We start from the raw sequence: 23,900 nt of genomic DNA, 5'->3' as shown, positions 1-23,900 counted from the left end.
TAATAGAGAAAATTACGGAAAGAAAAATGGAGCGTGATATCTTTTTTAATTAAGATTATAACTTTCTAAAAGGAAACCCTTTAGGACTTCTAAATGATGTATTTCATCTGTGCTAAACTTATTTCAACATTAAAGTTATTTGTCCTAGTTAATTGTGCGGATGTCAGATTTATGTAACATATTTCACTATCTTCATAAAGAAAAATACGGATATTACATTCAAATTCTCTTAAAAGAAACTCTCAAGACAACTTCCCTCTGATCTTCATTAATATCGATATACCTGTAATACATGTACATCCTGAATAAATCAATTGTTATTTTTTATAAAATTTAGAAAAATTAAACGTTCTAAAACGTTTCCCGTAGCAGTCTTATCTTTCATTATTCTGTCTGTATAGATGCACCATGGTCTCTATATCTTATCCCTTATGACCATGAAATTATCTTCCAATGTGTCGTGACTTTCTATTGGTTCCTTTTTTTTTCAGATAATCAATTTTCTCAGAATTTTCAGATAATCCCGGATTTTCTCAGAAAATTCTAGTTTATCTGAGAAAATATAGAAATTTATTATCTGGAGAAAATCCCGATTTGTCTGAAAATTCTGAGATAAACCCGCATTATCTGGAAAAAATCGAGATAATCCTGGTTTATCTGAGCTTAATGTAAAAAAGTGAGATAATCCTAGTTTATCTGAGAAAATCCTGGTTTATTTGAGATAATCTAGGATTATCTATAAAAGTGGTTCAGGCGTGCCATAATATTGTCCCGAGTAGAATTTTATATTGCACGAGCTTGTGAGTGCAATATATCTTCTACGAGGGACAATATTACCCAATATTCATGAAATAACCCTTTTATTGTATAGCAATATAATATTTGAAAGTAAAAATTGGTTTAAACTAAGATTTTGTCTTGATGACGTCATTAATTTTGAAGATTTATTGCACTAGTGCAAATTGGAATTTATTGCACGCTAACTTTTGGTTACTTTCTGTGGGAAATATTATATTGCTATGCAATACTATATGTTATTCCGTGCATTTTCACAGCATACTAACTGAATTACACGTGGTGAGCTTCTTACATAAAATCTGATCCAAAAAGAGTGTCAAGATAGAAAAGTTTAATTCAACACTTCATAAGTTGTATGCAGTCAGCATAACTAATCGGTTGTCTGATCAGTTGTGTCTGGCATATTTTCATGGTCTAAGATCTAAATATAAGTAAAGTCTTTTTATCTGTAATGTAACCCGTATGGTCTTATTCCAAATCATGATAGTTGAAGGAGTTTGGATTCGGAAGGTGAGTGATGCATTCATAGTTTTGTTTGTCTCCTTGATGTGTGTCTTCGCAATCAATAAACGAGATTTGAACATCGGTAATTTACTGACCAAGACTTCAAGAAAATTGAAGGATTAACTTGTCCATTCAGGAGCTATCATATCAATATTAAGGTTATTTCCAGAAAAAGAACACAATAAAACTAGGAATGTAGAGATCCAATATCAGGTGCATTTGCTATAGAACCGATCGCTTTGGTTTTTTTTTTCATTTTTCATAATAACAAACATTATAACCTGAAACTACTATACCATGTAGGTGATATTAATAGGATTCCTTATATTATATAATATATATGTATAAGGTATAAATATATGTACATCTCTTTTTACAGTGATGTTTCATAACAATGTTACTTCTCTGCCTTTCCCTGCCTTTCTTTGACTTACGACTATGTTCGCAAATTAGGTATATTCTATGTATTTTGATAAGAACCGTCAATCTATTTTTAACGTCGCTAATCTATTGGTAATATATCACAGATAGGACAAATACTTGATCATGTTGATGTATGTATAGTTCGTACAAGTGTCAATCTTATCTTTAGCAATACAAACAGTTCTTGTCATTTTGAACAGGAGTATGTTTTTCCGTATAAACGTTTTCTGTAAGTATTTAGTTGCTACAAATGTATGCTAAGCATAATGTTCTCTATCGACTACGTTGTTATTTTGATGATTTGCATGTGGGAAATTGTTTTGTGAATTCTTTCTGTAAACACTGTAAAACTTCTTCTTATCATTTAAGATCTTGTACAGATTGCGCTCACAGTAAAATTGTTCAAACTAAAGTAAATACAATGTAGACGAAAAAGATAGTTCTTGTAAAACACTTCAATCCATAAAAATAACGAGCATACCGGAAATTCGAAAGGGATTTGAAACATACTATCTTTTAAATATTTCATAATGTAAATGAGTATGCTTAAACAACAACAGTTTAATCTATTCTTGTGTTTAGATATGATAAATACAATTTAATTTACCGTCAATTGATTACATGACCGAACAGTTGCAACCTTGTAAAGCTATGGTATTTTAGGTTTTTGTTTTTAATGTTAGATCTATATTAATATTATATTGATTATCTTCTAGTATTTGGAAATTTTTTGAAAAAAAACTGGTTTTTGGGAAGTACCATTTTAAAAAATAACAGTTATATACACACTATAAAAATACAGAAAAAGGATGAACAAGTTAAAATAAAACTTTTTGCACCTTTCCTATGTGAGGAACCTTGTGTTCAGTAGTAATAATTTGTTTATGTGGTTCATTAGTGTTTATCGTTTCTCGTTTTTTTATTTAGGATTGTCCATAGGTTGTCCCGTTTGAATGGTTTTGCACTACTCAATTTTTGGGGTCCATCATAGCTGGCTGTTCGATGTGAGCAAAGGCTCCGTGTTGAAGGCCGTACTTTGACCTATTATGGTTTACATGTACAAATTATGACTTGGATGGAAAGTTGTCTCATTTGCACTTATACCACATCTTCTTATAAATAAGAACGACACAACTAACAAACATAATTATATAACATATCGTTTTTCTGGGTTAATAGATTAAGAAGCTAAGGTTCCAACTCCTTCGGTCAAAATTGATCTTATATTTATATTAATCATGGGATTTTTTTCAGTCTATTAGATCAGAACCATTTAACATATCACTTGCCTTCATATGTTTCTGTACGTTCCTTATGAAGGTCAATCCTAAAAGCGTTTTGGATGAATGGAAATTTCAAAGTTATATTTTCATTCAGATAAATTTAGGAATTTTATTTCACAATATAAGCCGTTTTGATCGCAAGTGTTGCAGCAATATGAAGCATACACCGTTCTTTTTATAAAAACAACTATCCATCAAAGTTCAAATGAAGTGGATGTAAGCAATTATAGGCCACAATACGGCCTTTAACAATGACTAATCCATACCTTATTGTAGGCTGTAAAATTCCCCGACATGTAAAATATTGACAATTCAATTGAGAATACAAACGTCCTAATCTAAAGCAAAACAATTTATGAAAAACAAATATGACAGACAATAATCAATCTTCAACTCGTCAGGTCGATTCAAAGTAGAAACATATCGAACAAAACCGCACACCTGACGTAACAGGGTCCCTCATCCTATTAAAAAGACACGTATTACAGATCTGACACTACTTGCAGTATGTGACAACTTATATACATGCATTTAACACTTAAATGTCAATCAGAAGAAATTCAATATCCAATGGATTTGGTAAAAAGATGTCGATAACCGTCAGCGAAAAAACATAACCGTCAGTGAAAAAGCAAAACCGTCAGCGAAAAAACATGACGTGGTGCGATACCAAAAGAAAGGTATAGTTTAAGTGCATACGTGTATAATTATACTATACTGACCGACTTTAGAAACGCATCACTAGATTATTTTTGTGTTATTTTTGAATGAATGTGTAACCGTCAAAAGCGATGACTGCCTGTTACAAACGCCAAAATGATTGTCAGAAAGGTCATCAAATTTTGTCTGACATGTTTTGGGTTCTGTTTTACACCTTCTGATTTTGCATTTGTTCAACCCATTAATTGGTTTTCGCAATTATACGGTTTGAACTTGAGGGCTTTAAATGTTTTCCATCAGGCGATTCTTTGGCAATTCAGTTGATGGGAAACATTAATGACATGAATCTGTACTCAGTGGCACTCGGCAATTTGATTAGCAGTTGACGTTGCAGCCGTAAACATGTCTGGCAAATGACGTTGCATAATCAAATTCTGTTGACGTTTCATTGTCACTACACGTTGATCTGTTCATTCATGGCCAGCAACAAATCTTGTCTACTTGTATCGTTGTCGGAAGGCTAGTAAGACGAGTTTCTGAAGTCATACAGTATGGTTGCAGCACGTTTATGTTTTCATGTTTGCAGTATTCTTAAGGGCTAATTCGGTGTTTTATTTCTCAGTCTTGGCAAAATGGAGATGCAACATTTTTAAACTGATTAAAGTGAGGCAAATGATCAAAAGAACTGTTTTACAAAGCAAAAAAACAAACTGAAACAATCTTCCATGGGTCCAAAATTTCGCTTCAAGAAATATGTGCGACCTCAAAAATTTGGTATGTTCAATAACCACAGGCAAGTTAGAGTGATTTTTTGTAAGAGACAGAAGCATGATAAGCATGCAAAATAGTTGTAGGGAATTAAACAAGATTTGATAAAAAAAAAAATGCAACAAAATGAGTGTTGCGTTTCTAAAGTCGTTCAGTATAATAAGTATGGTATTTTAAAACTTTCTGATTATGAATTGGTTGACCATTTTGGAATAACCGTTTCATAGATGATATCGGATATGCGCCTTATGTCATACATACAACTCCCTTCCATTTTCGCGAAGATACCTACTGAATTAGACTATTTAACGGAGTTGTAATAACATAAGCAACACGACGGGTGTCACATGTGGAGCAGGATCTGCTTAACCTTCCGGAGCAGCTGAGAAGATCCCCGCGCCTAGATTTTGATGGGGTTCGTGTTGCTTAGACTTTAGTTTTCTATGTTGTGTCTTGTTTACTATTATATGTCTGATTGTCGTTTTTAGCCAAGTCGTTTTCAGTTTATTTTTGATCTATAAGTTTGACTGTCCCTTTGGTATCTTTCGTCCTTCGTTGAATTTGTAACCTTTTGGAATAAATTTATCTAAAAGATTGATTATAAAAATTTCCGGACCCGGTGATAACTTTTTTCCTATGCCTAATATGATTATTTGTAATACTTTGCACTGTACCCATTATTGTCATTAAGTGAATTATACATTGTTATATAGATTGTAAGAATTTACAAGGTGTTTTTATTTTATGATTCAGATTTCTTAACTTTATTTCTGCTTCAAGGACACCAATCAAAAGGTTTGTAAAATTACACATTGAGATCTGGAAATCACGATAACTAGTAAATCGTAAAAAGCTAATCTTTTTCTTTGGTTAGATAAGTTTGATTTCACTCTTGTCATTTAAAAACTAGATGTGTCAAAGCGACACGAATGGCCCCGTCCCAAAAAGTTGAAAATTCTGCAATTTCAATAACACATGTGGACACTAACATGATGGTGTCTCACATTGATATGTTCATAATTATAAATTAACTGTTAACAAAACTCAGCTCAAAATGTGGAGGCCTATAGACAAAAAGTCTGTATAGCTGTTAACAAAACTCAGCTCAAAATGTGGAGGCCTATAGAAAAAAAGTCTGTATAACTGTGATTTTCAACAATTTTCAAAGTTGTAAACCCTTAATTTTGGCAAAAAATAATGGAGAGGAACAAAACTCAAACTTGATCTATAACTCATCATAAGTAACTCACTTTCCAAAAATCAGCCCAATATCTGAAAGTGTTTAGTGTGCTCCTTACGCAGAAACTGCTCCAACAAAGTTATGAGGATGACAGATTAAAATTGACACTCCGTAAATTTTATGAACACCATCACGAATTGGTGGATCCATACGATGTGTCTTTGACTAAACTAGCTAAGGACATTTTTACCACATAGTAGATTGTGGTTTGTCATTATGTCGTCTAATCTTTTAATTACCAAACGTGACTTATTCCCGATTGTGACTGTTTTACTAAGTGTCAATTCGCATTACTATTAGACGTGTTACGGTACTTGTATATCCCAAATTCATGTATTTAGTTTAAATGTTTAATGTTATATTTGTAATTCTCATCGGATTTTGTCAAATTTGTTGACGTCTTTTCTATTATATTTATGTGTTGTAGTAAAGAAAATTAATCACCGCATTCATTTATTAAAATTTGATTTTGTTCAACGTAATCAGTACGATATTTTAAGTTTGGAGTTACATGTAGATTCAAAACAAACCGGACATTACTTATAATATAGTTAATTGCTACCTTAGTTTGCTATTAATAAGTATTAAAATGAGAATTGTTATTAAATGCAATATCAGTATTTAGTTCAAATATTATCTTAAATCAATCCTAATTCTATCTTATTCATTCAAATGTGACGTCATTTTTCATTTTTTGATGATCTGTTTTACAAATTCAAATGACGTCATTTTGTACAATTTCAAATATGACGTCACTTGGCGTTGAGGTTTAAACTTATTCGGATGTGTCTACATTTTGTGTTGCAAATGTCTGGTTATGTAATGTATTTCAGTTGTTTTCTGTAATTAGTTAATACTTCAGTTTAATCATGTACATCTTTTGTATAGTAATTTTATAAATTTACTGTTTGCAAAAGTATTAATTATTCAAAATAATAGGGATGTTCTGGTAACTAACAGAACACCCTGGCCATTTTTGGCACAACTTTTTTAATCTTTGGTCCTCGATGCTGTTCGACTATGTGCTTGTTTCGGCTTTCAAACTTTTGTACCTTGGCGTCACTAGTAGATCTTGTGTGAACAAAATGCACTTCTGGCGTATTAAAATTTTGAACTTGTTGCCTTTTGTTGGCTGTTTTTCGTGTGTTTCTTTGTCAATTGTGTTCTCGAATTTATTTATATTGTAGTCCTGTAATGTTGTGTTGTCATTTTAATGTTATATTTCACATGGCTATAAAAGAGGGAGGTTTGGCATGCCACAAAACCAGGTTCAACCCACCATTTTTTCCTTTAAATGTTATATAGTTCGTTTCTGTGTGTGTTACATTGTAACGTTGCGTCGTTTGTTTTCTCTTATTTTTGAGTGTAAATTCACATTGCGATATGACGTGTCACGGTACTTGTCTATCCCAAATTCATGTATTTGGTTTTGATGTTATATTTGTTATTCTCGTGGGATTTTGTCTGATGATTGGTCCGTTTCTGTGTGTGTTACATTGTAGTGTTGTGTCGTTGTTCTCCTCTTATATTTAGTGCGTTTCCCTCAGTTTTAGTTTGTTACCCCGATTTCGTTTTTTGTCCATGGATTTATGAGTTTGAACAGCGGTATATTACTGTTGCCTTTATTTAGAAAAAAGTCTGTATAACTGTTATTTTCAACAATTTGTCAAAGTCCAAAGCCCGTAATTTCGGCAAAAATTAGCGAAACGTTAAATTGACTTGTATCTCATCATGGTTACCTCACATACCAAAAATCAGCCCAATATCTGAAAGTGTTTAGAAAAAAAGTCCGTATAACTGTGATTTTCAACCATTTTCAAAGTTGTAAACCCTTAATTTTGGCAAAAAAAATGGAGAGGAACAAAACTTTAACTTGATCTGTAACTCATCATGGTTAACTCAAAAACCAAAAATCAGCCCAATATCTGAAGGCGTTTAAAAAAAACCTCCGTATAACTGTCAGTGATTTCAACAATTTATCAAAGTCCAAAGCCCGTAATTTCAGCAAAAATTAGCGGAGCGGAACGAAACTTAAACTTGATCTGTAACTCATTATGGTGAACTAACAATCTAAAACTCAGCACAATATCTGAAGGCGTTTAGAAAAAAACTCCGTACAATGGTTTGTTGCGGAATGACGGAATGACGTCATTTCGGAATGACGGAATTTCGGAAAGACGGAATGTCAGAATTTCAGAATTTCGGAATTTCGGACAAGGGTAAAACTATATGACACCGACAATTTCATTGCGGGGCCATAAAAAACCTGATATATACTGGTTTTGAAGTTTTTAGTAAAACTAACAGTATGGCAAAGCAGTTACAATACAAACAAGATGATACAAAATGTATTACTCATTCACCTTTTTAAACAATACACATACAATGAATTAACCTGAAATTACTAATAAGTTGCACCTTTATACAAAATTAAATCGGGTTGTAAACCTCATTATTTTTGTTCCAAGAATAAAGTTGATTATTTCAAGATTGAAGTTAATAATTCCAAAATTGATAATTTTAAGATAAAAGTTGGAAATTCCATGATTGAAATTCGGCATGGTCAATAACATCAGAGAGTTGAGGGTCAATACTTAATCAGTTTAATAATCTTTCGTCTTGATAAATTTGTCAGGTTATCCGGTACATTGGTTGCACAGTAGAGTTGCAATGACATTTATAAGTTTAACAAAATACTGAAGACCATAAAGAATTTTTCTTCTAAATGAAGAACAGAGATTCATAGCACGATCTTGTTAAAAACCTTTAATTGTCAGTTGCATTATAAATTAGATTAAGGTAACAAGCTGTTTTGTTGAGTATGAAGTAACAACATGAACAAGTTAAATTGGAAATTATAACCGTGAACCTATATATTTATATTAAAAATGTACTAATATATGAATATCTATACGATTAAACATGTGAACATTAAATATACTTACATGTAGTTGTAAGCTTTCAGAGACATAAAAAAGCGGGTTCCCTATGCTAACAAGCAAACTGGATTACGATCCAGGATACAGAGATCCGAAATATGACTATATTCAAACTAAGAAAACAACCCGTTGCAGTACGTCTGCATTACACAAATCCATACAGAAATTTGGTTTTGAGAACATGATTTTAATTAATAGTATTTTACGACTGACAAATTCCCAAATGTTACAATATAATTGTTTCATCCGAAAGGTACGTTGTAATATAAAAAGTAAAATCACATAAATACTGAAGTCCGAGGAAAATTCAAAACGAAAAGTACCTAATCAAATGGCAAAATTAAAAGCTCAAACATATCAAACGAATGGATAACAACTAAAATGTAATTGACTTGGTACAGACATTTTCTTTTGTAAAAAATGGTGGATTGAACCTGGTTATAGCTACCTAGCTAAACTTTTCACTTGTATGTGAGTTGCATCAAATTCCATTATAATGACAACGATGCGTGAACAAAATAAACAGACATAATAGGTAAAAATTAAAACAAATATGGGATTTTGAAAATTAAATACCCTACAATTGTCGTTACTGACTGTATCCACTGTTATGAATCGATTTTGTACGCGTTACCGTTTCATAAACCATTATTGGTGAAGAAAAAGAAAGACTGTGTGTAATACATGCTGTGCTGTTTTGTTGAAAATCCACATTATTCTCTTCTTATATTAAAAATAAACTTCAACCGTTGAAAATTTTCCTAATGATGGCATTCCGTATATGAAAACTTATTTGAAGTGTATAAATAATTTGCACTGATTTTGTGAGATGTTTACCTCACACTGAGATAACATTTGCCTTAAATTATTTGACATACATTTTCTGTTTTAAGCCATTTTATATATTCAAATATATATCTATCACTATTTTAATTAAAAAAAATTACACGCTCTTTGGTCGGATTGTTGTTTCTATGACACATTCCCAAATTATATTCTCAATGTTACATTTCAGCAAGAGGACCAGTTTGTTTACAATGTGATCAAGTATCTCAACCATCGGACTGTAGAAATATAAAACGGTGTGGAGACCAAGAGGTAAATATTGCTTAATTAATCAACGATAAATTTAAGGTTGTAATCGAACCTGTCAGTACAAAAAACACTGGAACCTTGAAAATGAACAGTCTACCAGCTTAATTTCGTGCATCCGAAGGGCTTTTCTGGGTTGACTTTCAGCATGAACGAAATGCTTTTTAAAATAGAACGATACATGCCTATGTTGTCACAGTTTTGTAAGCACAGACACTTATGGTACATCATAGGTATATATTTCCTCAGACAGAACTCTTTATACTTTGACAAAATAAAGATTTTTCTACGCTTTTTCCAACAAATTTAATAAAAAGAATGGGTCACCGTGCAATTTTGCAAGATACGGGTTGTACAAAATTGCCCAAATTTGCTAAGATAGAATTTTGAAATAAAAAGTTAGGTTGTATAACATGCTTTAAGAAAACAAAAAAAAAGAAGAAATGGTGTCACCGAACTTGTTTACTTGTTACCAGTAAAATAACAAAATTTCCATGTCAGTCCAGTGTAACTTATTATGCCCCACCTACGATAGTAGAGGGGCATTATGTTTTCTGGTCTGTGCCTCCGTCCGTCTGTGCGTCCGTGCGTCCGCGCGTCCGTTCGTCCGTTCAGGTTAAAGTTTTTGGTCAAGGTAGTTTTTGATGAAGCTGAAGTCCAATCAACTTGAAACTTAGTACACTTGTTGCTTGTGATATGATCTTTCTAATTTTAAAGCCAAATTAGACTTTTGACCCCAATTTCACGGTCCACTGAACATAGAAAATAAAAGTGGGAGTTTCAGGTTAAAGTTTTTGGTCAAGGTAGTTTTTGATGAAGCTGAAGTCCAATCAACTTGAAACATGGTACACTTGTTGCTTATGATATGATCTTTCTAATTTTAAAGCCAAATTAGACTTTTGACCCCAATTTCACGGTCCACTGAACATAGAAAATAAAAGTGGGAGTTTCAGGTTAAAGTTTTTGGTCAAGGTAGTTTTTGATGAAGCTGAAGTCCAATCAACTTGAAACTTAGTACACTTGTTGCTTATGATATCATCTTTCTAATTTTAAAGCCAAATTAGACTTTTGACCCCAATTTCACGGTCCACTGAACATAGAAAATGAAAGGGGAAGTTTCAGGTTAAAGTTTTTGGTCAAGGTAGTTTTTGATGAAGCTGAAGTCCAATCATCTTGAAACTTAGTACACTTGTTGCTTATGATATGATCTTTCTAATTTTAAAGCCAAATTAGACTTTTGACCCCAATTTTACGGTTCACTAAACATAGAAAATGAAAGTGGGAGTTTCAGGTTAAAGTTTTTGGTCAAGGTAGTTTTTGATGAAATTGAACTCCAATCAACTTGAAACTTAGTACAGATGTTCCCTATAGTATAATCTTTCTAATTTTAAGGCCAAATTAGATTATTACCCAATTTTTACAGTCCATGGAACATGAAAAGGATAGTGCAAATGGGGCAACCGTGTACTTTGGACACATTCTTGTTTTACTATAAGAGTTATCTCCCCTTAAATGGCCAAGTTTAAAAAATGATTTTTAAAACACAAATATTCGATATTTGTTTAGTTAAACAGTCTAACCTATATATTGCCAATCTGTTTCCAAATTTGCAGATTTGTTCTAAGATCTAGACCAATTGTATACTGCGATCGAACAATCCAAGATGGCGATACCATGAATCTACCTGATACTGAGCTTATAACAATAATCCTTATCCATTTCAACCTTTTACTTCCACTTCGAGGTTATGTCTGAGGTTCTTATCAATTGATTCATACATCTATATATATAAACAACGGTATGAACTCGAAGTGAACTTCCTTTCGATATTGCAATCAATAAGGTCGACTGCAGTTCATCGTCTAAAAAGTCAAATGAATTCTGTATGAGATTTCACTGAATGTAGAAGTAAGTTTTGATTGAATGAGCGCAAGTTAATCTTCAATCAACGAATATATTGTTTTGCTTTTTATCATATTAAGGTTAACTCCTAGTATTGATTTGATAAACCACAAAATCACATTATTTTTTCAGTTATGTAGTATGCGGAAATATGTCACAAACAACGGTCACATGTGGTTCGATGTAGGCTGCAGCAGTTCACAGGTATCATGTAATAGAAACCTATATACGTGTTTGTACAATAAAGACTTGAACCCATCATAACATGCATAATATATATTGATGTCATACGCTATATTTAATGAAAAAAAAGTTAGATGGCTTTTCTTTTTATGTTTCTTTTCGTTAAATAGGTCTTTACGTTTACAACTAGATATACAATCTGGACTTAAAATATTTTGGGTAAGGGCGTATCTGATTATCTTCTTTTTATGGAGAAAAGCCATTGATTATATCAAAGTGTTATTTTCATTAGAAAAAAAAAATGTCTTTTAATTTTTTAATTTTTTTTCTTTAAATTTTACACTTTTTTTATTGAAGCGATGCTCTCCGATTACTTCTATTCTTGGAAAAAGGGGAGATGATGACGGACTATTACTAATTCCATTATCAAAATTAAGACAAAATGGAAGGCACAATATCAAATCCAACTATGTCCGTTCAGCTGGGGATACAATTGTATGTGAAAAATGCTGTTCTGGTGATATCTGTAATGCTGGGTCATTGTGTGGAACTGTTGGTATGATGAATTAGAAGAGTTTTTCTTTAATATAGTGTTTTTGCGAAAACTGCTGGATCCAATGAATGTTTCGCGAATGATTATATTACAAAAGAGGTCGTCAATAAAGGGTACATTCATGGAACCAATACAAATGGACCAATAATACTTAGTATTTAATCGTTTGTAAATATGCAAATCATACAACAGATTTCAGTGTTCAGTTTTGAATTAAACTTCAAAATTATAAGTTCAAGAACTATCCGCATTTTGTTTTATATATAACAGTTTATTAATTAAACTTTTGAGTTTGAATGTCTTTACAAGCGTTAACCTTTCAAAAAGCTGATGAAAATGGAAAGTGCTCTCGCTTTTTATATTAATTCATTTACTAGAATAGCCACGTGCATCAATCAACAAATTTTACCACACACGTGAGGTCACTCGTTATGAAGTAGTATATATCGTTTAACGTTGTTGTTTACGAAACTCCAGAAGATTCGACTATTTATAGATAAAAGTTACATGTGTACCAATATCATGAATATGCATGATTAATGACCAGGCAAAATATAATTGCTAAAATTGAGAGGACAAATCCGATACTCTACGGGATTGAAGGACATTAACTAGGTTTGGATTGTCCTAACCAATCAATAAACTTTGATTATTCACGTCTCGTAATATCTTCCAATCAGGTAGCAAGGAAAATTCATGCACTGACTTTCCATCGTTCAATTCTTCATATCGACTCCTTGATAAATACTTTTGCGATTAATACAAACCCTGTTTTAAATGATCCTTCTTGTAAATCAATCCTTCAAACCAAAATTATATTCTATGAAACAATTTTGTAAACTACTAAGGAAGCAAATATAGCCTTAATTTTCCTTTTGATGGTTTCAAGTGAGGACATGCTGCTGCTATATCCTTCAGTTCCGCTCGCCACCCGAAACTTGTACAGCTTTCTTTTCTCTCAAGCATATGTCACCTTTATCATCTCTGTTCTTTTATCATGTATCAATCATTATTCTCTTTTTTTTTTATCTTCCATTGTTCCCCGCATAGTGTAGTACATACTTCTCGATCAATTTTTGGAAAAGAAAAATCTGTAACTTCCCTAAAGGAAAACTATTCTGATGCATGTACTTTCCAAACACCCTCCGCATCTATCCCTTTACTTCTTTCGGATTATATCTTTCGGATTATATCTTTCGGATTCTTTCGGATTATATCTTTCGGATTCTTTCGGATTATATCCTTCGGATTATATCTTTCGGTTTATATCATTCGAATCATATCTTTTGGACTATATAAAAGTTTACATGTATATTCAGTGTTTCATACCCAAACTGAAACCATAATTTATGAAAGATTGCTTCAGAAGACATTTCTTTCATTCTTTTAGTACGCTTAGAATTTTAAAACTCGACAAACTGCATGAGTACGTACATCTTCAACAATGGTGTTTCTATGATTTATTCCATGTGGACATCTGATAATATATGTAAACGTGTGTGAACTCTGGGAATAATTCAACACAACTTTAATTTTATGCAAACGGGAGATTCATCTATTAATAAAAACAAGTTTTACGAACATTTTATGTTTCTTCCTGCAATAACTAAACTTGAACCATTTTGTTTTGTACTAGATGCGCATTTCGACAATCAATGTCTCTTCAGTGATGCATATCAAAATATTTGAAAATTCAAAGGATGAAAAGCTATATTCCGACAAAAACCAGGCAAGAAATCAGATCTTTGTATGAGGGATATATAAGGAATGTAAGAATACGACAAATGTATCAACTCATGCTGTTTATTGATAAAGCCGAAATAAAGTTTCACTTTGTGAATTCTGATGGAACCTTTCAAAATTTACCGCGAAGTTCGATAATTTTGATTTCAGTGTGTCATTTTTTATTCCCTTTGTGTTTGTTTACTCTACTCTTTATTGTATGATCATTACAAGCCACATTTCATAAAATCTCATCAGAATTATTCTCCGTCAAAATAAAAATCTCAGAAGGTTCATAAAAGTCTTGGGTAAATACCAATTTATAAAATAAAATTATTAATTGATTGATTATCGTACTGATGATTGTTATTAATTATAGGATTTCTGCATGAAATGTTATGTTTTAATTGTACTTCTACAAATGAAGACGGATGTAGCACTATCGCATTATGTGACCAAAACGAGGTAAACTCCTAATGATATTGCGAAATATCTATCTACAATAGGTACTAGGCATCAAATTTGACACGCCAGACGCGTAGTTCGTCTACATAAGACTTATCAGTGACGCGTAGAACAATTTGTTAAAAATCAAACTATCAAAGACCTTCAATTATATATACTATATGACTATAATCATTTTTAGAAATGTATGGTATACATTAATACTGTGGATTCATTTATTTTCGTGGGTATCATTTTTCGTGGATTAAGGAAAACTTGCATGTTCGTGGATATTTAATTTCGTGGTTTCTCCGAAGTCTTCATACAAGCCTACATGAATTTTGTCATTCGTTGATCATTTAATTTCGTGGTTCACCTATAACCACGAAATCCACGAAAATTGGTATCCCACGAATATTAATGAATCCACAGTAAGTCTTCACCAAACGACACATATAAAAAGACATTTGGAGATCAATAAACATTTACGGCATTTAACAATGGACATGTGTCTATACATAAATAAAATGTCGGTTATCGTGTTGATAACCGACATTTTATTTATGTATAGACACACGTCCATTGTAAGTCCCAAAATAAACAGTAACAAAATGAGTTTCTCGAATTTAGAAAGCCTTGGGATATTGCAGTTGATTTTTATGTCGCATTAAGTTAGAGTTTGGATGAACACACTTGTATTGGTCTTAGACAACAGAGTGATTGAAAACACTCAAATTGATTCTTTATACACAATACAATATGTATATTTTTAGTATTACATAAAAATAATTAAACCGTTAAAACAGATTTTATGATTATCATACGACATATAGAAGAACATGTCTTAATGATCATGACACAATAAACACTACCGAACAGAACCGAAGAAGGACAACAGCACCCATTAATTAAGCCATAGAACGCTGTAATTGACAGATTTGTCTGCATGTTTATAATAATGGTGCTGTTTGTTATTCGTCTAGTCGTTACCATATTTGCCTACGTTTTTATCTTTGGCCTATTCTGGAATAACTAATAAGAGAGCACCGCAAGATTTAGTATGCTTTATATTGTGCTTTTGAAATAAAGTATCGACTATATTCGTATGTGTGTATACTTTACTTTTTATGTCTTTTTTTCCCCTCTTTTATTTGCAGCACAAAAAGCATCATTTTATTTAAACTTTCTTTAAAATGCTTTTTTCCCAATATTTTCAGAAATGTTTCATCGAGAAAGTTGGTAATAGTAGTACTTCAAACAGTGTATGGAAGACTGGATGCCGACATAATGACAAGGTATGAATATGTAAACTATATTATATGTGACTTGTCTTTTTAATTTCAAACATATCACAACAATATTTATTTGCATGGTAAAAATAATATTTGTGCAACATGTTTCATTCATGAATAACCAAAATATGTACAACTTTTGTTTGTCGCTTTGAATTTTTATTTTTAGACGTGGCGATGTCAGTTTATTTCCGAATTATGAGTTTGAATGTCCTTCTGTCTTTTTCGCCTCTTTTTTATTACTTTAAATATCATGGCAAATAAACAGTAGTATACCGCTGTTCGAAATTCATTAATCGATTCAGAAAAAAACAAATCCGGGTTACAAAGTAAAACTGAGGGAAACACATCAGATATAAGGGGAGAACTACGACACAACAGAAACACAACATCAAAAAATGTAAAATGTAGCACACACAGACACGAACTACAATATAACTGTTTTGAACTTATCGTTAATAAAGGCGAGTAAACACAAAAGTGCTTTGAATGTTTCGTATGCTTTACTAGAGTCCAAGATATACAAAGAGACGTCAGCAAGTGACGACGTTGCGGGCCTATTGTTACGTCAAAATGGCGGTAAAACGTTCAGCAAATAAAAGAGTATAAAATACTAAACTGAAACTATACGTTAAAACGTTAAGCAAATAAAAGAGTATAAAATACTAAACTGAAATATAGCTCTTCATCTTTTATATAAGCTTTGGATTTCAAATATTTTGGCCACGAGCATCACTGAAGAGACATGTATTGTCGAAATGCGCATCTGGTGCAAGAAAATTGATACCGTTAATTTTATTACTAATTCACAACATTCTGGAGACCGCAAAATGCAATTACTGTTTATATATTGTTCATAAAAATGGGATTAAAAAACACTTTTAACAATTACAGTTCATATTTCCAAAAGCATCAGTTTCACAATTAGTCTAGTTGTTATCAGTCCATTTGATATACGCAGTTTGACTGCTCTAACTACTCAATCATTCCCAGTGATCAAATCTTCTATAACTGCCAGTTTCCACATCATTCTCGGTGAATTGTCCATGATTTGTACGACGGAACCAATTTTCACATGTGCGCTTTGGTCTCCGGCGACGCGATGAAATTCTGGTCACGACACCAATGTTTTGAACGTTTCGATAATAAAGGCGAGTAAACACAAAAGCGTCTTCAATGTTTCGTATGCTTTACTAGAGTCCAAAATATACAAAGAGACGTCGGCAAACGGTATAACGTTAAGCAATAAAAGAGTATAAAATACTAAACTGATACTATAAATAATTCACAACAATAACAATGGCCATTTTTCTGACCTCCTGCGTATATGGTAATGTTACATACAACATTAAAATGAAAACATTACATGACATGACTACAATACAAATAAAGCAACATGCGCGATCATCCTTCTAATGACCAATGATACATGCATCATAAACACATCATAACTGTTGTAAATAGATCCTTTTCTGTGATACCAACTACGTCTAAAATGGTATGAAATATTTCTTGATGACGTTAGAGAGGATAAAACCTCATACACAACGTTTACACTATTTACGTATTGGACTGATTATGCTCTTCTTAACGTTTGAACTCGTCTATATTCATTTTGCTTAACAATGTCGTGTTGAATGTTTTGGATTACAAATCATATCTTGTGTTTAAAAAAGGTCCGTTAAAGGATCAATGAATAAATATTGACACTGTTTCGGATGAAGGTATAACTAATGTCACTCCTTTTATGAATAAAGAGGATCATGAGGAATTCGAAAACAAACATGTATCAATAAACATCTGTAACTTCATTTTGAAAATTCATGTAATTAATTGACCGAGATATTCTAAGGGACTCCATGAAAAAGACATTTCTTCGACAAGCTAAATGGTTCCGTTTAACATATGCGAGACTGTTTTTTTTTGTAGTTTTCTATGTTATTTTATACACATTTCAATTAAAGTGTCAACAACTACAATCTAGTCCAGGGACAGAGTGTTTGTCATCATGTTGTACTTCAGATGTATGCAATATGAAGTGTTCTAATAACAATACAGGTACGGTGTAATACTTGATCATATTTAAAGGAAATAAAAAAAGGCTTTACATTGTTTTCATTTCAAAACTGATAATAACAACTTCCTTCAGTTTTGACAATTGTTTGTTGAGCATTACCATTAAGAATTCTATTCGGCGGCCATTATGTTTTTTCAATGTATAGCAAAAAAATGACCGATGATACGCCACTTGGGAATCACCAAAAACTCACTATAAGATCCTATAACCTGTTCTTAAAACAGTTTTAGGACGGAAATTAAACGATTTGTCGGATAAATGTGACTGACAGCAATTTAAGACGAAAAAGATAAAACACATAATGTAACGATAGAGTTTTAAACAATAGATTGGTGTTTATACAATATGCCATGTTATAAATCGTCCCTAGTTTAAGATGAGTTGTGAATATTATACTCAGAAACTATCCAGCTTCCACTGTCCAAACTTTATTTTTACAATACATTTAATACAGTTCTTGGTTATCTGATGAATGATCTTGCATACTGTTTATCCCAATTCATAGGTATGAGACATAAAGTAATGTGTATAGCAAACATTACATTTAATTAACATTTGACAAAATAATGTCTTTTTTATATGATGCATTTAGTTATTGAAAATACTGTTAAATACCAAACAACTATTCCAATTTGTTATCAAGGGTTTGATTACGACTTATTGAGGTATGGGTTATATTTGAACATAAATTTCAGAACAGATTGTTATAACAAACATTTCGTTCTAATTAGGAATACAGTTAATATTAAAGTATACACTAAAACTGAATATATGTAAAATATATAAGACTGAGTGATTAGATAATGACTAATCCTTTATATACGGCCTACAATACATTCATTTGTTAATGAAAAATAAACATTATTGCATTTTTATACAGTAGCACAGTAACGACAATGACTCAAAAGTATCAGCACTTACAACAAAGTTCTAATTTTACTTTTATTAAGTACTGAACACAAAATAAAGAACATTGAGTAAACAAAAAAGACAAAAAATAATTAGACCAAAAAAATTTGAATTATATAACATAATATCAATAACTAAAAATGTCAATAGTGTTACTAAAAAGTGCCATTGGTGTTACCAGCATACACCAGTTTGTGAAAACTTTGTTTAGGGAATACATTATATTGTTAAAACATTGTTAAATAAGAGTCATATTTCATAGATAATATGATGTTTCGCTTGTCAAACATGAAAGAAAAACACAAAAAATGCTAATTGTCATACATATAGTATATTCAGTAGTGTTACTAAACTAGTCCGTGGTGTTACTTTATTAAAATTTTAATGATAGCGCCTTCCTCCTCCCCCGTCAGTTACTTCTGGAAAAGCTCTCATTAATTCATGTTTGTATGTAGCAAAATTCAATAAATAGGGATAATCTCAATAACAAATTAATGAAATAATAGTCCTATTTTAGGTCTGAAAGTATAACATGCTCACAAGTAACAGTGATAGGCGATGAATTATTGTAAATGTTGAAATCTTGAGAGAAATAACTCTTACCCAACCAATTGTCCTTTTGGTTACACCAGTGACTTAAACAAACGAACCTCTTCTTTTTGTTGAAAATTTTAAATATAAAACCAATACAGCACCTCCAAATTTAAAATCAATGATGTTCCAAAAATAAATGTATGGGGGAATATTGTAGGAATACACATTTTTATTTGCCCCACCATGCATACATTTTAAATTGGATATTTCATTTAATTGTTCAAGCATTCTTTCTTAAATAACCACCACCAATTAAATTTTAATTCAAGTGACCCCCCCCCCCCCCTCTCCCCTCATACAATTAATTCTGGGAAAGCTCTCATTAAAATATGTTTGTATGTAGCAAAATGTAATAATTAGTACTAAATCTCATTAACAAATTAACGGAATAACAGTCCTATTTCAGGCTTGAAAGGTTTGAAAGTCAAAATAACAGTGAATTCTGGCTATATCCAAGGGTTTCAGAAACATTGAGGATGTTTTTCTAACATTTTATACTGTTAATTATATATCATTGTATATAGTGTATCATAAAACAGCCATGTATAACATACAGAAGTGTTATTTTGATATATTTGCAGGTCTTTGACTTAAAAAGACCAAATAATATATAATTGGATGGCATTTTTTTTTATAATGACTCAAGTTCTTCCGTTAATTGCACGATAAAAGAACTGTTTTCATAAATTTTATTTATTTTTTTTGTTTTATTCGTGATTGTTTAGATGCATCATGTGTTGATAAGTCACAAACATGTACAAACACAACATTCCAGTCATTTGTTTGTTCAACAAAGGAACTTCAGGCGGTCTGTCCAAGGTCTTGTGGATTATGTCGTAAGTTTTCTGCATCGTTTTCTTGGATTATAATTTTTTATATGATTGAGACACCACTTTCAATCGTGTGTTCTTGTTTATCTAGCAATTTTTTTTCTCTCGCTTTTTCGTCATTTAAAAAATATAAATGATAAACGACGAACACAGTCTAGAGAGTAACAGGGACAGTTTTAAATGGTTAACATAAATTAATGAATAAACTGTAAAGAAACTTTAAAATATAGGACTTCCATTGATGAATAGCTATTGTTTTTATTTTTCTAAATGCAAACCGACAACAACAGAAGAAGCAGACAATGTAATATATGTGATATCCTCTGTTTCAAGTTCAATGCGATTGGTAAAATCAAAATATTAAAAAAAACATTGAATACATTATGTTTAAGAAAAATGCTAACAATTGTTCGTGAGACGTCCCGACATAGAGTAATACAAACAAGTCATCGAGAAAAGATAACATATTATTCTATAAAAAAACCGACTTTAATCAAAAACATGAACTAAAACAGTAATGTTTTATGACATGGTTAAACAGTTTTATTATTACAAAGTTATGTTTCAAGTGTATGAATCTAATGTCCGATATTGAGTGCATTTTGGCTTATTCTCTCATCGAATCATTTCTGTGTAGCAAAACTTTATTACAACAAATATGATTTCAGCTACCTACTTGTGAACGTTCAATATCTATAAAGCAACATTCCAGCAGCTCTTGCATATGGATAATATATCTTCATGTTACAACGGTATTCAAGAGCTTACATTCGCCGTCATTCGCTGCTGCTTAACATGAAGATATCAAACTAAAGGTTGACCACTGATATGTTCCAATTGTCGAAACCACGATTATTATATCGGCCTCTTTTTGTTTTATTACGTTCCTTCTTCAAACTTCGTATGCTATCAGAATAAATGCACGCACTTATATCTTAATTTTCAACGGTAATCTTTTTGTTGACTTGTGTTCAATGCTTTCTTCCTGATTTTTCCATATTTTGCTTTCTGAAATTTTCATATGGTTATTAAATGCTTTTTAAGAATTTACCTCACAGATATTTTCATACAATAATCAACTGTTATATCATACATTTATACACACACAGACTGCACTCATAACCCCTGCACTCATGGAACTTGTACAAGCAGTCAACAGGGGTATAAATGCACATGCGATGCTGGTTACACAGGGTCTATTTGCGACAGAGGTAAATATTATGATTATGATATGCCGACATTTTATTTTTTTTGCTTTATCTAAATAAGTTTTGTTTCTAGTATATCGTTGTGTGGAATGTTTGAACATGTTTCTGTTATCTGCAAACAGTTGTAAAATTGCTTGAATATTTACTTTTTTGTTTTATTCTTTTATTACGTTATGACAAATTATCAGTGTATTTGCTAGTACGATCATTGTTTCAAGAATGGAAATTGTCTTGTTATGACAGTGATAGTTTATGTATTATAAATAAGTTATCCTGACAGACTATAAATATAGTCTTATATTCACTTTTATTTTTGTCCATCTGATGGGTTAAGCCTTTTTAACTGATTTTTATAGTTTGTTCTTATGTTGTACTGTTATACCACTGTCCCATGTTATGGGGAGGGTTGGGATCCCGCTAACATGCTTAACCCCGCCACATTATTTATGTATGTGCCTGTCCCAAGTCAGGAGCCTGTAATTCAGTGGTTGTCGTTTGTTTATGTGTTTAATATTTGTTTTTCTTTCATTTTCTTATATAAATAAGGCCGTTAGTTTTCTCGTTTGAACTGTTTTACATTGTCTTATCGAGGCCTTTTATAGCTGACTATGCGGTATGGGCTTTGCTCATTGTTGAAGTCAGTACGGTGACCGATAGTTGTTTAATGTCTGTGTCATTTTGGTCTCTTCTTTTTATATTATATTGTTTAGAAAATCAAGTGAATTATGTGCCTTTCCCCTGCCACCTTAACTACTGGTGACGTAAATCAAATATTGATACTGCCAAATTTAAATTTTTGTGAGAGTACACTTTATAATCTAAGTCCGTCCGCTCTTTTCATAGTATAAACACATTTGACTTTTCTTCACTTTGTATAATATTCCGCATTCAAAAACAAACGATACATTTAAAAAATTTGATCTGCTTTATTTAATTCGAAATAATAGCCAAAGGAGATACAGGTTTTTTGTGCTGTGGTAGAACTCGTACGTTGTAAACATTTATTTAGATTCAAACATTTTTTTTCTGAAAATAACAATATCAAGAGGCTTGCTTCCCTCATAACCATGCAACAGTTTACTTGCTATATGTACGTGTGCATGAAATGTTTTTTTTACACAAAAATTGCATTCCCGTATTAGGAATTCCTTTGAGCTACACGTTCCGCTATATACATGCTGTATTCCGATTTCAAATTTTGATGACTTTTTTAAAAGCATCCGTCTCATAAAACTTGAAAAAAGATATAAAGGATACAACAGTTACAGATAGGTATAGCCCATATCTTCAGCACATCAGTGTTATTGGGTTCTTGTCGCACAGTATTAGGTTCTTTGTTTTTTTTTGTTCCTTGTAGTTTGTCTTTGTAAATTTAATTTCGATATATTTGTTTGAAGATCCCTTTGATATCGTTTGCCTCTGTTTGGGCTGTGTACGTAATCGTTCTAACTCCGAGTTTAAAAAATCATCTTGATGTATACTATCACATGTTACAATGAATATATAATGTGTTAATCAATTTAAACATTATTGTAATATTGTGTTGCTTCTTTTTTTTTTTTTTACAGTTATAGATCGTAAGTATGTTGCACGTTTGGTGTTTATTGAATTCTATATTAGACAAATAAAGAAGGGCTATGTGACAGATTGTGTCAGCGCATCATCATGAAAAGATGGTACATTGAGATACTCATTCCAAAAGCAGAAGTTATTCTTTTTAGAATGTTATTTCTTAATCTTTTGCTGATGAACTATCAGTTAATGAAGAAGTTGATACTGAATACGTAGCGATACAACATTTAAATTTAAATAAAAATAATAAGATTTATATTTAATTTTGTGTATTTAGTGTTAATATGAAAGGAAACATAAGGGAACAAATTTTTATCGCACAAAAGCATCATAAGTTTATCAAACGTAAACTATGGTGCAAAGTACAAAAGTTATTAACGAAATGAATTAAATCTGCACTTAATATACATAATAATCGTGCAAATATAAAACTGAAACTTCCAAAAATAGGTGATACAAGTGTGACGTAAACATACGACAACTACTCTACATCAGATTCCTGACTTGAGACAGGTGCAAACATTTGCACCGGGATTAAACGTTATAATGGCAGTCAAGATTCTCCCTTTTTTAAAACAATATCACAGCATAGAAAGATACCACTATAAAATATCAATTTGAAGACTAATAAAACTCAATAAAAACGCAAGTTAACACACAATGAACAAATAAATTTGATCAGTGATACTTGCATGCAAATATATTTTTAAAAATCATAATGGATAATAAGTTAAAAGTATAATAAATAAACAGGTTTAAAGTTAAAGTAGGATACCACTGTGAAATTTTTAAACGATTTTTAGAAAATCATCACTTTTGAAAAAAAACTGCGTCATATAACACACAGGTAAATGCAAATAATTTTGTTGTTAAGTATATGCCTCATCTCCTGTGTGTATTATATTTT

At 31.6% G+C, this 23,900-nt stretch overlaps 1 protein-coding gene across 1 annotated transcript; it reads left to right on the top strand.

Annotated features, from left to right (window-relative positions):
* Nucleotides 1–5,190: 5,190 nt before the first annotated feature.
* On the top strand, nt 5,191–23,090 carry LOC139492831 (protein lin-12-like). The gene is made up of 10 exons (XM_071280984.1): nt 5,191–5,231; nt 9,631–9,713; nt 11,742–11,813; nt 12,150–12,348; nt 14,447–14,532; nt 15,729–15,806; nt 17,768–17,861; nt 20,109–20,219; nt 21,323–21,424; nt 22,990–23,090. Exons 3-10 carry the CDS (start codon nt 11,751–11,753, stop codon nt 23,088–23,090), a joined length of 834 nt encoding a protein of 277 aa, XP_071137085.1. The 5' UTR covers nt 5,191–5,231; nt 9,631–9,713; nt 11,742–11,750.
* The last annotated feature ends 810 nt before the right edge of the window (nt 23,091–23,900 follow it).

Source organism: Mytilus edulis, chromosome 10 (assembly GCF_963676685.1).
Source record: "Mytilus edulis chromosome 10, xbMytEdul2.2, whole genome shotgun sequence".
Lineage (NCBI taxonomy): Eukaryota > Metazoa > Mollusca > Bivalvia > Mytilida > Mytilidae > Mytilus > Mytilus edulis.
The sequence above is the reverse complement of the archived record's forward strand: the minus strand, read 5'-3'. Positions and strand labels throughout refer to the sequence as shown.